Below are 19,046 nucleotides of genomic sequence, written 5' to 3' on the forward strand. Positions count from 1 at the left end.
TGCACTTCTTAAGGAGAAAAGGGTTAACATAACCTCAAAACTGAGAAACTGTTTTTTTTTTTTGACAATTTAACGCAAAGAAAATTATGATTAAAATTAATTGCGACCAATTTTAAAAGAACTTTTGCATTTTGCAAAAAAACGATGTTGATTTAAAAAATTTTTTTTTTAATATTTTAAAGTTTTTTCTTTCAACTCAAACAAAAATCACGGTTTTTATCTAAATTTTTTATAAACAAGGGCTTATTTTATTCAATAAAACTGTGATTTTTGTCTGAACTTAAAGAAAAAACATTAAAATGTTTAAAGAAAGATTTTGAATCAACATAGTTTTTCTGCAAAATGCATAACAAGATCTTTTAAAATTGGTTGCAATTAATTTTAATCATAATTTTCTTTGCGTTAACCCCTTTGCAGTCGAGGCCAAAATATCATAAGTGGGCCCAAAATGTCAGTAAATTTTTGAATGACCAAAATTTGTGCAAATGTGTATACTATGGTATTTAAGGTCGCTGATTACGATTCCAAAGTCAGATTTTAAAAATTCAAAATGGCATAGCCAATATGGCGGACTATTTTTTAAAAAATGGCAAAAATGATTTAAAAATACTTAAAAATTATTACTCAGGGGTTTTGAGGGTCGCTGATTACGAATCTATAGTCAGATTTCAAAAATTCAAAATGGCGTTACCAATGTGGCAGATAATTTTCTAAAAATTTAAAAATTAATTAAAATTACTTAAAATCTGTTACTCAGGGGTTTTAAACGTCGCTGTTTACGATATTGAAGTCAGATTTTGAAAATTCAAAATAGCATAGTATGGGTGTGATTATTATTGTATCCATTTTGAATTTTGAAATTTTGTAATTCTGACATCAAATTCGGAATCAGCGACCCCAAAAACCCCCCGAGTAACGAGTTTCAAGCGAATATGGTCAATTTCAAAATTTTTGGTCGCCATATTGGATCCGCCATTTTGAATTTTGTAAATCTGACATCAAATTCGGAATCAGCGACCCCAAAAATCCCCAAGTGACAAGTGTCAAGCCGATTGCGTTAGATTTTTAAAATATCGTCCGCCATATTGGATCCGCCATTTTGAATTTTGAAAAACTGACACCGGAATCGTAATCAGCGACCCCAAAAACCCCCGAGTACCCATTTTTAAGCGAATAGCATTATATTTTTAAAATGTCGTCCGCCATATTGGATCCGCCATTTTGAATTTTGAAAATCTGACATCGAATTCGGCATCAGCAACCCCGAAAACCCCCGAGTAACAAGTTTTGTAGACATTTGTCTAGTTTTTTAATGATGGGACTGAACGATTTAATTTCAGACATTTTGGTGGCCATCTTGAAGACGCCATTTTGAATTTAGCGAAAATAAAAATTTCTTATCACCAAATGAAAGGGCAGACATTTTGGACGCGATATTTTGCCATTCCAAATTTTTTCTGACGTGATTTCGAATCAAAAATATAGTTTTAATAGGAAAAAAAAACCCAAAAAATCCGTCTTTTTTTTGTTTAAACAATCATAACTGTTTATCCTTAAGTCAAAAGTTAAATTTTCTTATAGATTCTGAAAGAGGACTAAAAAATACATAAGAAACACCTACTGCTAATTTTTTTTAGTCCATGAATTTTGAAAATGGCGAGAGCAAATTAGGAGGAAGAAAAACGGACTTCTCAGACGAAATAGGTTAAAAACCAAAAATTATGATTTTTTAAGAAATAATTTGATCCTCAAAGGGTTATCAATTATGAATAAGATCGAAAATTAAAAATTATTTACTGTAAGAAACAAGTGTTAAATTTTAGGTTATGTTACCCAAATTGTTTGTCATTTTCAAAAATGTAATTTTTATAAAAATTCAACTTTTCTTGGTTCAAAATGTTAAAAATTTAATTATTATTTACACTTGTACTGAAACACTTTTAAAATTTTAATTCTGCTTTTTATTTATGGTATTCTATGTGAGAATTTAATTTAAAAATTTTTTTCCAAATCTTTATGAAAAGTAAGAAAATACCAATTTTTTTTATTAATCTCTTTTGTTTCATTTTCTTGTATAAAAAATTATTAAATTTCTAAAGATATTGATTCTGCTTTCAAAACATAAAAATTTTTATTTATTATTTCCATATAAAATTTTTTCATTTATTCTATATAAAAGAAAATAAATTACAAACTCAATAAATAAAAGAATTGTTTTATAGTTATAAATACAATAATAATAATTAATTAATACAAAAATAGCAGCAGATCGATTTATAACGTATAGATATATTTATGAAAACAAAACAAAATTGCAAATCCTTTAAAAATTGTATAATTTATATCAATTTAAAATAGGTCAATCTGTCTTCTATAAATTTCAATTGATAAAAAAGCCACACGACAAAAAGTTGGCAGCTATTTTAGTTCAGAAACGACCTTCTGTTAGTTTCATATTTTTTTTTTTTTTTTTTAATGAATTCTTTATCTTTTTTGGACGGGAAAATAATTTTCTTTTTTACTGACGTATTAAAAATATTTTAAATAATTTTTATACTCTAGCGCGTATTTAAATTACATAAATGTATGTGAGTTTTAAAAAAAAATTGTTAAGCTTTTTAGAACTAGCATTTAAAGCAAAAGAGAAATAACTCTGCGAAAATATATTATTTTCTCAATATTCTGGGTATATATATTGATCAATTTCTCTGTTAAATACAGCATGAGATTTTAATAATAATGATAATAATTTCTCTCTATAATATGTACACAAATATGAGATTGGTTGAATGGTCACTGGTCATACGTCTTGCAATATACTTTCGACTTGAATATTTCAATATTTCTTTTGAATAGGTAAATAATTTTTAATTAATATTTAAAAATATAAAAATATTTTCTTATTAAAAAGTACGTATATTATTTAAATATATTCCTCTTATTTATTCGATAAATGTCAAGAAATAATTATAATATACTGAGAAAACGATATTTTTAGTTCAACTATATTATGTTTAATTCAAACTTTGTATATCTTTGTTATACACATTAACTGGACGAAAAAATTAGTGGAATATCCGAATTGTGACACTTTGCAGGGAATGGTAGCATTTTTCGATACAGGGCGGAGAACTAAAATAGACAAAAAGCAGGGTGGGGCAGGTGTGAAAGATATAAATATATGGTATATTTCGAACGTTCCACTTGAAATTCCAGTGGAAATTTACATGCGCTCATTCTAAACCAACCTTTAAGTTAAAATTAAATATTATTATTGAGATGTCTGTTACTGTGAAGCGCTCTCTGTTGAAAACTTTTTTAACCCTTGAAAGTAGGATGTTTATCAATTTTTGTCCAGTTTAAACCAATCAGAGTAACTTTTAGACATAGTGGTGAAAAATGGTACTACTGAAAGTAGAATAAAATGCTAAGCCACGCTCCCAGCGGACATCCCAATAAGTAGGCCTAAGCAGAATGAAATCTCTAATCGTAAATCTTAAGCTTTTACATGAGAGAGAAAAGGATAGAAATATCTTTTGTCCTTTTCTCTCTCATGTAAAAGCTTAAGATTTACGATTATAGATTTCAATCTACTTAGGCCTAGTTTTACTCAAACAAATAATATTTTCAAATGAAAGTGACAATTATTTTTCATATATGTGACGCTCTGCGACAAAAGATATCTAAGCTCCCAAAATTTTTAGGTTATATTTTTGATTTTTGAAGTAAAAATACATAAAAAGGGTCAACTCTTTATACAAACTATTAATGTTTAAGTCTTTATTACATCTAAAATATTCAATAAAATCTATTTTTGATTTTGTCTAATTAAAATAGAATTTTTTATTGAGGTAAAACTATCACTAAATATAACCTAAAAATTTTGGGAGCTTAAGTACCTTTTGTCGCAGAGCGTCACATATTAAAATAAAATTTACAAAAAATTGAAAAAATTCTAATTACTTTGATTCGTGATATACAATTTTGACAATAATAATAATATTAAAGCAGTAATAAAGTAATGCATATTTTTTTTCCCTTCAAAATGAACAATTGCTTTATATTCACTATGAAAAATTGCTCTCTATAATATGATGCTTCTCTTGCTGGAGTATGCAGCAATGAATTTATAGCTCTGCCCGCAACGAAATTCCAAAGTGCATAAATTGGCTTAACTATACTGTTATGGGAAAGACGAAGAGTCGTTTCAAACATCTGATGTTGCTTTAATGAAGATAAATTATAAATTTTCCAAATTTCAAAAATTATTTCTAAATTATTTGACAAATTTCTTGGCACATTCAACTATTTTATTTACTATATTATATAAAAAATGTCTATCAGACATATTCTATGAAAGAACATTATTATCGTTCGAGTAAAATTTTTGTTATTTAAAAGTGAAAAACAATTTATTTGATTCAAATAATCGGTTACTTGACTATTATCAAATAAATATTTACTTGAACTAAATAATTAACATTCTTCTTATATATTATTTTACCAAGTGATAAATTTCCATATTTACATACTGTAATTTTTATTTATACAGTTGATTAAATAATAGGTCACAATCATTAGGTTATGTTTGGAAATATTTTATTTTTATTTGTATTAAATAATTTTTATTCGAATCAATTAAATCATATTTGGTTTGAAGTAAATATTTATTTGCTAATAGTCAAATAACCGATTATTTGAATCAAATATATTTTTTTCAGTGTAATTAAGTAGACTTCATCTGATTGGACTTTGAATGAAGATCTTTATCATGAAGCAGTATTTTTGTTAAGTAAAAAAAAAAAAAATTAAGTCGAGCAGTTCTTTTCTATTCCTTATTTCTATTTTTGTATTGTCAAGTGTCCACTAAGCACACGTGACACTCTTCTTAACATTACCCATTTTTTATCCCCATTTGCATTCATAATTCCAGAATTTTTTTTTGAATTTAAAAAAAAATTTTGAACGAAATAATCAAAGAATTCTCAGTCATTATGTGTTTTATACATTTAAAATTTATTCATACTAAAAAATAACAGATTTAGAGAATAAGAAAAACCTTTTTTTTTAATGTTTAAAATTTTTTCAAATTAAAATTAAATTGTTTATTATTATATTTTTACGTGTATTCTAAAAAAGACATAAAAATTATTATTTGATTTTACCATTTTTGTGAATTATGATAACCGAGTTTTACAGTAAGCAATGAAATTTCAATTTGATCTTTTGTTTACTGCAACAATAAAGTTTTAAGACTTAAATATTTTGTGCTGACAAATCTAAATATTGTCCACACTGTGTACAAATAAAAAACTTTTTTTTACTGTGTGGGGGACATAAAAAAAGAAACAAACTTTATTACTGGAAAAATAAATAATTTTACTTTGTCAAGAAAGTGCACTTTAAAGCGACCAGAAAACGTTTTATGACTTAAAAATTTATGATCAGTGATGATCAATTTATATTGCTTTCCAAAAGTACTTTAGAATTAATTTCTAAAAATGTTGCAGCAACTCCTCAGAGTAAATTCAACAAGGAGAGAAACGAAACTTGTATAAGTAGTTTTCAGAAGAAATAAACTCTATAATGTTACCAAAAGATCCCCCGAGAGAGAAAAACTTGCTTTTCGTGAGTTTGTCAATTTCAGTTGCAATTTTCTTTGAAAATGAAAAAAAAAAAAAAAATAAAAACTCAATCGTTTATAACACACAAATAGAAAAGATTAAATTTTAATCAATTTTTAAATTACATTTTTTCATTTATAGTGCAATCAGTGTTACTTTTATTATATTTTAACTGATTTTTGCTTGCAACAATAAAAATTTAATTAATTTTTGCAAATATATTTTTCGTTAAATTGAAATTAATTACTTATTCCTTGTAATCTAATAATATGAAAATCAGAAACCAGTTTTAAGTGTTAATTTTATTTTCCAGATTTTTATAAAGATAATTGAATTTTCGTGATTCAAGGAGAGATAAAAGTTGAAAAGAAAAAAAAAAAAAAAAGAATATAAGTATCCTCTTTAATATAAGTCTGATTCATTTCAAGTCTTCTTATTACCATCTGGAATTGTAATAATGAGAAACTCTTTATCGAACTTGGAAAAAATAAAGAGACAAGAATGAATTAGAATCTGAATTACTACCAAGAACTTTACTTGGCTTGAATAAGATTTATGGACCAACTTTACTAATTTCATTTTTTAACTTTCAAATATGATGTAAAATATATCTTCAGTGTGCCCTATACATAAAAAAAATTATAATGTGACACTCCACTAGAAAAGGGACCTTAGAGGCAAAAAATTTTAGGTTATGTTTGTAATTTTCGTATTAAAAATACTCAAAAAAAAACAATCTACTCTTAATACAAAAAATTTTGGATCAAAAATATTTTTAAAAAACTAATTTTTATTTTACAGAATTAAAAAAAAAAGTTTAATCAAGCTAAAACTATCACTACCCAATGGGAAACTGACACGAGTAACCATTGGCGTATTAATTGGCCCAATGATGTGAGCCAATGAAAAAATCATTGGCACCTAATAATGGACCATTATTGGTAAAGTCATGGGCTGTCCACGCCGATGCCAATGATTGGCAACCATCACTGGCAAATTATTGGCAACCAATAATTAGCCAATATTAAAAATTTTAATAATAATTTTAAAAAATCAATAATTTAAAAAAAATTTTATTTTTATTATTTTTTAATAGTTATTATTATTATTTTTAATAATTAAATTAAAATAAAAAAATGGTCATCAAAGTATTAGTGAAACCATTTCTTACAAAAAAGAGTTTGTCTCAAATCCAATAAATAGGAGAGACATCGGGCAGAAAAAAATTTCGACAAGAAAAAAAATTTTCGATCACTGCTTATATACCAATCTAATGGCACCTCAACTGCGAGAAACAGTTATGATGTTCGCCCTCCCTGTGGCGTTGAGCGAACTAAAGTCCAGAGCTGAGCCATCAGCGCAGCGCGGGAACATTTGAAAAATTTGATTTTATTAGATGTTTTATTTTATTTTAAATATGACAAATAATTAACTTAATAAATAACTAATGTCATAAATAATTATTAATAACATAATGTCATACTTAATAATTCGTTAATTATAAAATAAAATATCCAATAAAATCAAATTTTTCAAATGTTCCCGCGCTGCGCTGATGGCTCAGCTCTGGACTTTAGTTCGCTCAACGCCACAGGGAGGGCGAACATCATAACTGTTTCTCGCAGTTGAGGTGCCATTATTGAAATTATATTAGCATCCCTGGCTCCCATTATTGGGTCATTAATACGCCAATGGTATTTTTTCCATTGGGTAAACATAACCTAAAATTTTTTATCTATAAGATCCCTTTTCTTGTGGAGCGTCACATATAATTAAATATTTTTTTTTTTTTGCAAAGATTCAAAAAACAAAAAATCACAAAAGTCATACAAGTATAACTTTATTTTCGCGTACTACATTTTTTGTCTTTTATTTTTCTCTAATTTCACACCATAACACAATCTTATGGTCAATAAATTAATTTAACAAATGTCGAAAATTTATAGCGCTAAAAGGGAGACAAGTAATCTGGCTCGTGCAATTTGTATTATCACACCGCTGAGATTTCTCCAGAGGTCCTTGAAGAAAATAAAGAAAATCTCCTGTACAATTCTTATACCATTATATAATATAGTCTTCAAAGTAATTTTCTTCTTTGACTTTTCCATTCTTATCAAGATAAATTTGACTCTGGGAAATGAGTAGAATTTTCTGAGGGAAGAAGACTTTTACAGAGAAGGGGTGGGGGGAAACATTTTATTTCTAATCTTTTTAATCTATAATTCGTATTCAAAGATCGTTTTCCTATAAAAAAAAAAAAGAAAAAGGTGGAATTCAATTGAATTTTCCAAGTTAGGGAGACCGTTCATAGAAACGAGTTAGAATCGATTCGTTAATGTAGAGAGAAACCGGAAATGAATTTTGAAGGGGAAGGAAATGTGAAATTCATCGACTACGACGACGACGACGAAGACAAGCAGGTCAGAAATGTAAAGGCCAAAGCTAGAGAAGGATAAAAGATATCTTTGTGTACTTTGGGTGAAATGGAAATGACTAATGGAACTTGAAACTTGCAATTTACACTGATTTCACTTGAATTTGCAAGTGAGCCAATAATTCAAACTGATTCGCGGTCTATGACAATAACTCAATTTCATGAAACTAATGACTACTGAGGACGATCTGTAATGAGATGTGCACAGTTGGGTATACAATATCAATAACTGAGAGTAATGTTAAGTAATTATAGGTGCCATTCCGGGAGTTTTTTTTTTATCACTTTTCGAAGAAACCTCATTAATTTCCATGAAACTTGGTAATATATATTAATTTTCATAAAGGTCTAAAAATTCATTTTTTTAGTAAAAACAAACAAAAGATACAATAATAAACAAAAAAATTTCTCCACGAGGAAGCAATATTGAAATTTTTTAATTATTTTTATGGTTCAAATGATTATCTAACAATTTAATAATTTAATTATAAATGAATAAAATTTAAACATTGCAAATTTGATAAATATTTTTCATGCGTTGTTAATTAAGGCAATTATTAATTTCTTGTCACGCAATATATTAATTGGCAGATGACATTTGGTTGGTTTCCATTGTCCCCAATCGACAAAATCACCACTCGCCATTTGTCATAATTCTCGTCAACTACCGCACCCTGCTCTAGTAAAAATCTAGTAACTTTTAATTTTAAAAATAAAGTCACTAAATTTTCACTAGAGCAGGGTGCGATAGTTGACGAGAATTATGACAAATGGCGAGTGGGGACAATGGCAACAAACCATTTATAAACAAACAGGGTTGGGAAGCAAGAGATCAAAATATGTTTGTCGAAAGCAGAGTTGGGTAGGATTAAAATTTTGTCCAAAAATAATTTTCAAAAAGTGTGCATATTTAACTGTATTGTATTGTGAATAAAGCCTAAATGAAAAAAACTGAACTTAGAATAAGCCGAGTAGGCGGCTCATTTTTATGTGCAAGAAAAATGAACCAGGTTGGGTGGAGCCACTGTCTATGACGTTTAACATTGGCTTATTTTGATTTGCAACAAAAATGAGACTAGGTTTTTTCTCTGTAAATAAACTATTCGAAAATTATTGTTGGACAAAATTTTAATCCTACCCAACTCTGCTTTGAAAGAACATATTTTAGTTTTAACTTGCTCGAAATTGTAGAAATTCTTTTTCGTTTTTTTTACTATGTTCAATTTTAATCAGCTGTTATGGCTGTGCGTGACGTTTCTTATTTTCCAGTCAGTGATGCCAACATAATTCTGAAAAATGAGGTTATGTTTGCCATATTTAGTTCAGTCATAATTATTTTTCATTTTATTTTAGTCAGCTGTTATTATAGCCTTATAGCTGTACCATACATGATGATAAGTGAAATATATACGGTGAACATAACCTCATTTTTCAGAATTATGTTGGTATCACTAATTGAAAAATAAAAAATGTCGTGCGCAGTCATAACAGCTGATTAAAAAAGAACAAATTAACGAAAAAGAATTTTTACAACTTAAAGCAAGTTAAAATCAAGATTTGACAAAATAATGTTCACACTATTTGCCTAAATGTTTCCCTAGTCAATATAGATATTTAAAATTCAGAAGAAATATTTTTTTAAAACACAAAAAGCGCAACCAAATTGAAAACATAAAAGTAAATCATAAAAAAAAGTCTTTTTTTATATTCATCCTATTTTATGATACAGTTTTTATGGTCTAAATTTGAACGATCTCTTTTTTTATACATTTTAAAGAATCAATTGTGCGTTAAGATTGAATTGACAATAAACAGATGTTATAAAAAAAAGAGTATCACAGAAAAATCCGTATTGTATTGTAAGAAGAAAAAAGACATATATATGTGATGCGCTCTTAAGAAAAGGACCTAAGCAAAAAATTATAGGTTATGTTTTGAAATTATTATTTATAGTTAAGTCTTCATTACATCCAAAACATTCAATAAAAGCTGATTTTCATTTTACATAACTAAAAAAGAACTTTTAATCAAGGTAAAACTATCATAAACATAACCTATAATTCTTTTGCTTCTAAAGTTCATTTCTTCAAAGCACGTCACATATATGATTTATTCTTGTATAAACTACAGAAAATCTTATAGAAAAAATATAAAAAAGTTACCACTCTAAGTCTGTCAAGTTATAAATAAACGAGATTAAATGATATATGGTGAGTTGCAAAAATCAAAAACTTAAATCCCATGATTGTAAATATATATATATATAGCTATAGAGACTCTTCACGTCAAGTATATGATATGAAAACCTAGAATTTGTAAATGCGGTTTGACAAACGCTATACGGGAGGTAAATGTCAATGGAGTGAAAACTTTGATCGACGATCCGCTTTAATCTAGCCGAGTCACGACGACACGATGTTCGACACATATTCACCAAAATGATATATACATATCTATATTTTATAGACATATATAGATACAGAAATCACATTCATATGTTGCTAATTCGCTTAGATAATATGTAATATATATTATATAGGAAAAAAAAAGTTAAGTAAAATTTTAAACTAAAATCATAACATAAATTTATAACAATATTTCACATGAACAGGAAACAAGAACTAATTCTAGCGTGGAGAGAGTTTATTTTTATGTGAAACATTTTTTTCACCACTATTTTTTATTGACAGTTCGCAATTTTATTACTATTTTTTTTTTTTATCAAAATCCCTAAGGCATACTTTTATCAAAACGGATTTATTACAACGCGACCGATTCTATTTCTATAAACAATTGATTGCCTTGTCGTCGAAAATTGATACAGAGAAAAAAAAATATTAAATTTCATATTGTTTAAAATGATCTTTAAGTGGGTTTATTTTTTACGTATATAGAAAAATATAGTTTACATTTTTAAGTTAGATGGGTTATGTTTAAGACTTTTATTTTCTTATATTAGTAATACTGCAGAATTTTGTGAAAGTGAATGCACAATAGGTTCGCGAAGGACATTGGTTGGTTGCCATTGTCTCAACTCACCATTTGTTATAATTCTCGTCAACTACCGCACCCTGCTCTAGTAAAATTTTTGTAACTTTATAGTAACTTTTAATTTTAACAATAAAGTCACTAAATTTTTACTAGAGCACGGTACGGTAGTTAAGAATAATGACAAATGTTAAGTGGGGACAATGATAACTTTTCTCCATCATTTTTCTGAAACTTGACTCAACTGTTTAATGTGAATAATAATTTAATTTCAATTTTTTTTGGAAAATAGTAGTTTATTGTGATTACTTTTTTGTGTACGTTTAACATTTGACTTTTTTACTTCATGTATTTTTTTTAAATAATGAATAATATTAACTAGTTACAATTGTAAGAATAGTGGAACGCGTGAAATAAATTCTTTGTCGACAGTTGGCAGTAGATGCGTGCGCATCTTCTTAACCTTAGCGTACGGTCACAGCTCAGCTATCTAAGTAGGATAGTCATTGTAACGTATATGAGTAGAGAAATGAAGAATGTTGTTATTTCTCTCACTCTTATACGTCACCATGACGACGCTATTTAGATAGCTGAGTTGTGTACGTACCTTTAAGATGCAATCCCATTGTCCCACTCGCCAAAATCCACATTCGCCATTTGTCATAATTCTCATCAACTACCGCACCCTGCTCTAGTAAAAAATTTAGTAACTTTTAATTTTAACAATAAAGTTACTAAATTTTTACTAGAGCAGGGTGCAGCAGTTGACGAGAATTATGACAAATGGCGAGTGGGGACAATGGAAAGCAACCCAACGTCAACACGATTCCTAACCTAAAAATTCTATTATTTAATTTCGTTAATTTGTGTAAATCAACTTTAAAAATTAAAGTTTTCTTTAGGGCTATATGTTTGTTTATTAAAAACAATTTTTTTTTCTAAGTAATTATTTGTTTGTCCAAGTATAATTTAACAAGAATCTCGCACTCAAAATGGACCTGATCTGGTTCAATTTGAAACATTTTACTAAAAACTCAAAAAGAATTAAAGCCAGATTAATACAGTAACCTGTGTTGATGATTGTCACAACATATTACAGGTGTATTTACAATTCCCATATTTTTGAATATTTAAAATTATTTTTTTTTCACCCAAATGATTATTGAAACCACAATCAATCACAAAATAATTATGCAATTGAAATAATAGATATTAAACAGCAGACGACATATAATACTGGTAACATGCAGTCACCAGAGTTCGGAATGTAAATTACTATAGGCAATTTAAAGTAAAACGTCCAAAATGTAACACCTTTTTTTTGCGTGAGTTTATTAAAGGTGTTTACACACCTTACTAGTTTTTGGCATATCGAAAAAAATAGACCCAATTTTTTGGCGTAGAATTTAAAATTAGATTATTAAATATTTCTTAAAAATACAATTGTATAAAGAATAAATGTTAATGAATATGAATTGAATATAATAATATTACAGTTATAATTTTAAGTTTTTAATAAATTTTATTTGAAAATGAAAATTAATCTATTAATAGCATTTATTTCTTAATTTATTAATATTTATTAATATCATTGTATTTTTCAGAAATATTTAATAATTTAATTTTAAATTCTCCTTAAAAAAATAGCGTCTATTTTTTTTGGTATTTGGTAGTTTAAGTTGAGTAGGGAGAAATCAAAGATGGACGAAAGCCGAGCCGTTGGTTGGTTGCCATTGTCCCCACTCGCTATTTGTCATAATTCTCGTCAACTACCGCACCCTGCTCTAGTAAAAATTTAGTGACTTTATTGTTAAAATTCAAAGTTACTATAAAAAGTCACTAAATTTTCTCTAGAGCAGGGTGCGGTAGTTGACGAAAATTATGACAAATGTCGAGTGGGGTCAATGGAAACCAACCTAAAGTCAACAAGATTCCTAACCTAAAAATTATATTATTTAATTTCGTTAATTTGTGTAAATCAACTTTGAGAATTACAGTTTTCTTCAGGGCTATACGTTTGTTTATTAAAAAAAATTATTGTCTTAATTTTTTTTTTAAGTAATTATTTGTTTGTCCATGATAATTTAACATTAATCTCAAACTCAAAATGAACTTGATCTGGTTCAATTTGAAACATTTCACTATAAACATAAAAAGAAATCAAAATAAGATCATTTTTGTTGCACTTACGCTACTCATTTTGAGTTCAGTTTTTTTTCTGTGTATATATATATATATATATATATATAATATATTGTGCTACAACTTTTGATAGAAATGAAATTTCGTTATAAAATTTTAAAACTGTATTCTTAAGGTATCACATCGGCACTAATCGGAGTCAAAAGTTTGTAGCTCGCATTACTACTTCCCGCAGTATACTTTCGCCCTCAACTCCCTATACTCTCAGCCCATACTGTACCTACTTCTACAAATACACTCGTACACGTATACCCCACACTAGCAGCGATTGGAAGGAGTAGGAGGTTTGACAACGTCGCTATAAGTCTCGCTTTGACTACTGTGGACTACTGTCTCTCTCTAACTAATGTTACCATCCTGCGATGTTGCCACATCAAAGTGGCGGGTGTGCTATATATTGCAAATGACGTCATGAAATAGAATTTTTAATTTATAATTACAAATAAACGGCACGGTAAATTATAAATTTTTTTGTATATTTTAGTTCCAAATTTATTCGTGAATTCAACATTAGTTTTTGAAAAAAATTTATAGAAAACTTCTGATGATATTTATGAAAATGTACTTCTCCCCCATACATTAGTCCCGTCTCCCATGCAAAATAAGCAACTTTGATTGCTAATATCTCTGGTTTCGTACGGCGAAAATTCTTCATATTTTGCAAATTTGTCAAGAATGATAATAAGAACATATGGTAAAATTTTCAAGAAAATCTATAGAAAACGGTTTTACCGATGTGATACCTTAAGACATTATGGTTAACAAAAAAGCAAAAATCGGAATACAAATTTTTTTCATAAAGAATTTTTCTTAAGTATTAATTTTTGTGTAGAAGAATTTATTTAACAGAGATCTACATTTATTCATTAAAGTGTAGTAACGAAGCGACTGGTTCACAAAAGGTATATATATATATATACATTATCGATAATATCGAAAGCCCATCAATTTTCAGTGAACAAATGTGATAATGCCAAGTTATCTGGTTTTTAGGACATATAATATTTCAATCTACACGCATTATATAACGCGTTAGGCAAAAATACAAATTATAAAAATTTTTGTAAATTACTTTAAATCACGCTCTATTTTATAAACGTTACCATAATAAACCGTTTTATACATATAAAAATTGACGATTTCGTGAAACATGTTATATTACTTTCACATTGTTTTATGATTTTCCTGAATATATATATATATATATATATATATATATATATATATATATATATATTTCCATCAACGATAAATAATAATCGGAGTTATATAGATACAAGCTGAGCTTTTATCACAAAATTAATTTGTGGTTATATTTGAGGGAATATTTTAGTACAATTTTATTGTTATAAACCAAAGAACTAAAAATAATGTTTGTAAAAACATTCAAAGTATATTAAGAAAATAATTTTAGATTTAATTATAATAGTTGGAAAATATACATTGGATGTTAAATCAAATAATGGCTTTTTTTATTACTTATATTTATAACGCTGACAGAAATATGGCTTCAGTATTCTTTTTTTACAATGTTGTAAAAAAAAAACAGTCAATACTTTTCATTCATAAGCAAATATTTATTGTTTTCATATTTATTATTTGTATACTTTTGTGAGAAGAAAAAAGGAATACGATTTGCATTACTTTTTTTCTATTTTTAATTTTCATATTTTTCAAAATAAATGCTTTTTTCGTGTATATCTGTGAATTTTATCATGTGATATTTCTAGTGAAATAAAATATTACTTCTCTCACTGATAATTTACTTGGAAATATATATATATATATATTCAACAAGACCAGAAACTTGTATTATAGTTCTCATATCTCCCAGAGATATGAGATACGCAAACTTCTAGCCAAGAAGAGACCATTTCATTGTGAGTAGACTTCAGGTAGTAAGGGAAAATAGAGATCGTAGCACGTATTTTCAGTACAAAATTTAGCATAAAATTTAAAACTTTATGTTATATAATAAAATAAAAGTAAAATTTAAAAAAAAAATTACCACAAAATGTAATGGAAATTTTTAATAAAAATGTTTACAAAACCTTTTTCAATGTTGTCAATATGCTATTTAAATCAGAAAAAAAAATTTTAATGTGTACATAAAGTTAATGGGGATAAAACATTAATTAATTTATGAAGAGGAGAGAAAAAAAACTGCATGAGAGAGCAAACGAATAACGGAAAGGTAAATATTTTACCAGGCAGCGCACACCTACAAGGAAATTGCTAGTTCAATTTTCGTTTGTTAATTAGGTGCCTAAATATAATTGGTTGTCGTTCAAATAAAGTTTGTAAAAGTAACATACAAGTAATATGTGAAACATATACACGTTCACATATATATATATATATATATATATATATATGTGACACGAGAATAAAATATTTGGTTGGTCGATCTACATCGCTCAACATTTGACCCAATTTTCACAAACTAACGCCCCGACGCTCTGCGCTACTTCACTAATGACCGAGTCCCCGTCAAGCATTGAATTACGTATGAAATATGCGGTCCTCTCGCCTTTTACCACCGTTGCAAAAAAATTCACGTTGAAAGATATCTTTCTTTTCAACCATAAGGGATTCACAATCTCTCTCTATATATATACGTATACTTGAATAATCTTATCAATTTTTCACAAAGAAATAGGATAATTTCTCTAACAACGATATAATTATAACATTAATGAAGAGTAAAATTAAATAATTCTAAAACATGATTTATATTCAAAAACTTTAAGAAATACTTCACAGAAAAAAATTCCATTGTCACCACTTGTCGAAATCTCCACTCGCCATTTGTCATAATTCTCGTCAACTACCGCACCCTGCTCTAGTAAGAATTTAGTAACTTTATTGTTAAAATTAAAAATTACTAAATTTTTTACTAGAGCAGGGTGCGGTAGTTGACGAGAATTATGATAAATGGCGAATGTGGATTTTGGCGAGTGGGGACAATGAGACTGCACCTTAAAGGTACGTACACAACTCAACTATCTAAATATCGTCGTCATGGTGACCTATAAGAGTGAGAGAAATAACATTCTTCATTTCTCTACTCATATACGTTACCATGACGATCCTACTTAGATAGCTGAGCTGTGACCGTACCCTAAGGTTAAGAAGATGCGCACGCATCTACTGCCAACTGTCGACAAAGAATTTATTTCACGCGTTCCACTAGTCCTACAATTTTAACTAGTTAATATTATTCATTATTTAAAAAAATACATGAAATGAAACAGTCAAGTGTTAAACGTACACAAAAAAAAATCACAATAAACTATTATTTTACAAAAAAAAATTGAAATTTAATTATTATTCACATTAAACAGTTGAGTCACGTTTCAGAAAAATGAACGAGAAAAGTTGTCATTGTCCCCACTTAACATTTGTCATTATTCTCAACTACCGCACCCTGCTCGAGTGTTAATTTCACAGAAAATTATAAGGTATTAAAATAAGCGTTGCAGCTTATTTTAATGCCTTTTAGTTTTCAGTGTTAGTGACTTTATAGTTAAAATTAAAAATTACTATAAAGTCACTAAATTTTCACTACAGCAGGGTGCGGTAGTCAAGAATTATGACAAATGGTAACAATGACAACTTTCCATTGTGGAAGCAGTCCTAAGGCAGTCCTTTTCTATCTCATGCACCTCGTACGCGAACAAATTTCATGAATCTAGGTTAGTTTCCGTTGTCCCCACTTGCCAAAATCGCCATTTGTCATAATTCTCAACTTCCGCACCCTGCTCTAGTAAAAATTTAGTAACTTTATAGTAACTTTTAATTTTAATAATAAAGTCACTAAATTTTTACTAGAGCAGGGTGCGGTAGTTGACGAGAATTATGACAAATGGCAAGTGGGGAGAATGGAAAACAACCCCAATTGTACGTTCACCATTTTACTCCTAGTTTTTAAATTACTCATTAGGTTTATGTTAGGTTATATACTTATATAGAGAAATACAGAAATACAAGTTAAATAATAATTATATTAAAAAAATTTCAGACAAACGAAAATTCGGATAAATACTATTTTAGTGGTAAATAATAAATATAGTATTATTTATAATATATATATATATATATATAAATTAATAATTTATATTATGTTATCAATAATATTAAATATTAATAATAATATTTATTAAAATATTATAATAAATTATGGAAAATATTATATAGAATAAAAAAGTTTGTTTTAGTATAAAGATAAGAAACAATTATTACGGCAATTATAGGTTATGGCTATACAGAGGAAAGTTTGATATGTAATTAAAATATTACGATTGTTCGGAATTTGATTTTAGGTCACATATGCTGTTTCAGTAAAATGGAATTCATTTCATTACTATGAAATTCATTGTCTGCGTCTCTTTAAAGTCAACAATTAATTTTATAATTATATAATAGTGTAACCAATAAAAATGTTCAATACATAAATTAAAGAAACTTACCTTAAAGTCGATGTAGCCATTTTTGTCCATGTCAAATGTACGGAAAACATGGTCACAAAATTCTTCGGCATTCCCCGATGGGAAAAACATTTTGTACATATCAACGAATTTAGCAGGTGTAAGCCTACCATTTGGACAGTCTTGCTGTAAAATAGAAGAGAAACAAAAAAATTACAACATAATTCAAAAAAATCAATTACATTTCAATCTTAATTACAAAAAAAGAAATTCTAAATTTTATATTTGCAAAAATTTTCTTCATTTTTTCTCTCTAATTATATTATAACATAATATTTACTGACATAAAAAAAAAATTGAATGACGACTGATGATTTTAAATGAATAGAAAAAACTGAGAGAGAGAGAGAGAGAGAGAGAGAGGTCTTTTAATTTTTCTTGCCATTTCGAATATAATGCGATTTTTTTCACCCCAAGAGAAAATTTTCAAAGGATAAAACTCAAGGGAACAGAACCTATTTAAAGTTTGAAGAGATCTCAATTTCACCTCCTCTCAATAAAAGTCGTCATTTGAGTTTGAATTGCTGTCGACTGGCAGAAATTCAAGTAAACTTTATATACTTTTTTTTTCGCAGAATAGTAATGCATTTAAATTACTGATTTTATAATAACAATAATAATGAATTGAGTGCGCATGGTTATTGTATATTTGGCGCAAAATCGTATAAAATAAATTACCCCGCAAGCATTAACAAACACATTTGTATATTTTGTATTTTATCTATTTAGAACGTATCTATATATATATATATATATATATATATATATATATATATAATCGCGCCAGAAAAATTCACAAGGGAATTCTTTTTTGCTTTGTATTGTATTTTATTTATTTTCTTCTTCATTCTTGGTAATTTTATTCTATTTGTTATTTTGTGCACTGAGTTCGTTTATATAATGCTTGTGACCTACATTCATTAAAACCCTATATATATATACAACATACAAATTAATTTATGTATTTCAAGAGGCATTAAAAGATTTTCTTTCTAGTAAAAATGATGATGCATATATACATACAAAGATCTACGGAAAGTAACCTCTTTGAAAATTTCATGTAAATTCTATTAAATACTCAGTATATTGAGAGGAAACAATTTTAATGTTAATTTTTCTATTTTTAAGAAGATCAGAGTTTTTTTTTTGGAGGTATCAATTTGAATTGCTAAGTTTTGATACCCATATGTGATATTAACTTGATCTGTGACGCATGATTATATGTTCTAACAATCATTAGTTAGAATTTTCATTTTATGGAATTTCATTTGTCATAATTATTTTTGAGCCGAATTTTTATTTATTCGAATT

At 27.5% G+C, this 19,046-nt stretch overlaps 2 protein-coding genes across 5 annotated transcripts in view; both read right to left on the reverse strand.

The window, feature by feature from the left end:
* LOC127285229 (neurocalcin homolog) overlaps window positions 1-19,046 on the reverse strand; it is a 229,210-nt gene that overhangs the window by 54,076 nt on the left and 156,088 nt on the right. The gene's annotated exons all lie outside the window — the stretch shown is intronic.
* LOC127285211 (neuronal calcium sensor 2) overlaps window positions 1-19,046 on the reverse strand; it is a 192,067-nt gene that overhangs the window by 17,186 nt on the left and 155,835 nt on the right. For all 3 annotated transcript variants that reach the window (XM_051311119.1, XM_051311101.1, XM_051311109.1), the window contains one exon: window positions 17,718-17,861. In XM_051311119.1, the coding sequence (XP_051167076.1) occupies window positions 17,718-17,861 (144 nt within the window). The remainder of the gene's footprint in view (window positions 1-17,717; window positions 17,862-19,046) is intronic.

This window comes from Leptopilina boulardi, unplaced genomic scaffold (genome assembly GCF_019393585.1).
Source record: "Leptopilina boulardi isolate dan_hultmark-lab unplaced genomic scaffold, ZJU_Lbou_2.1 LbouV2_121, whole genome shotgun sequence".
NCBI lineage: Eukaryota > Metazoa > Arthropoda > Insecta > Hymenoptera > Figitidae > Leptopilina > Leptopilina boulardi.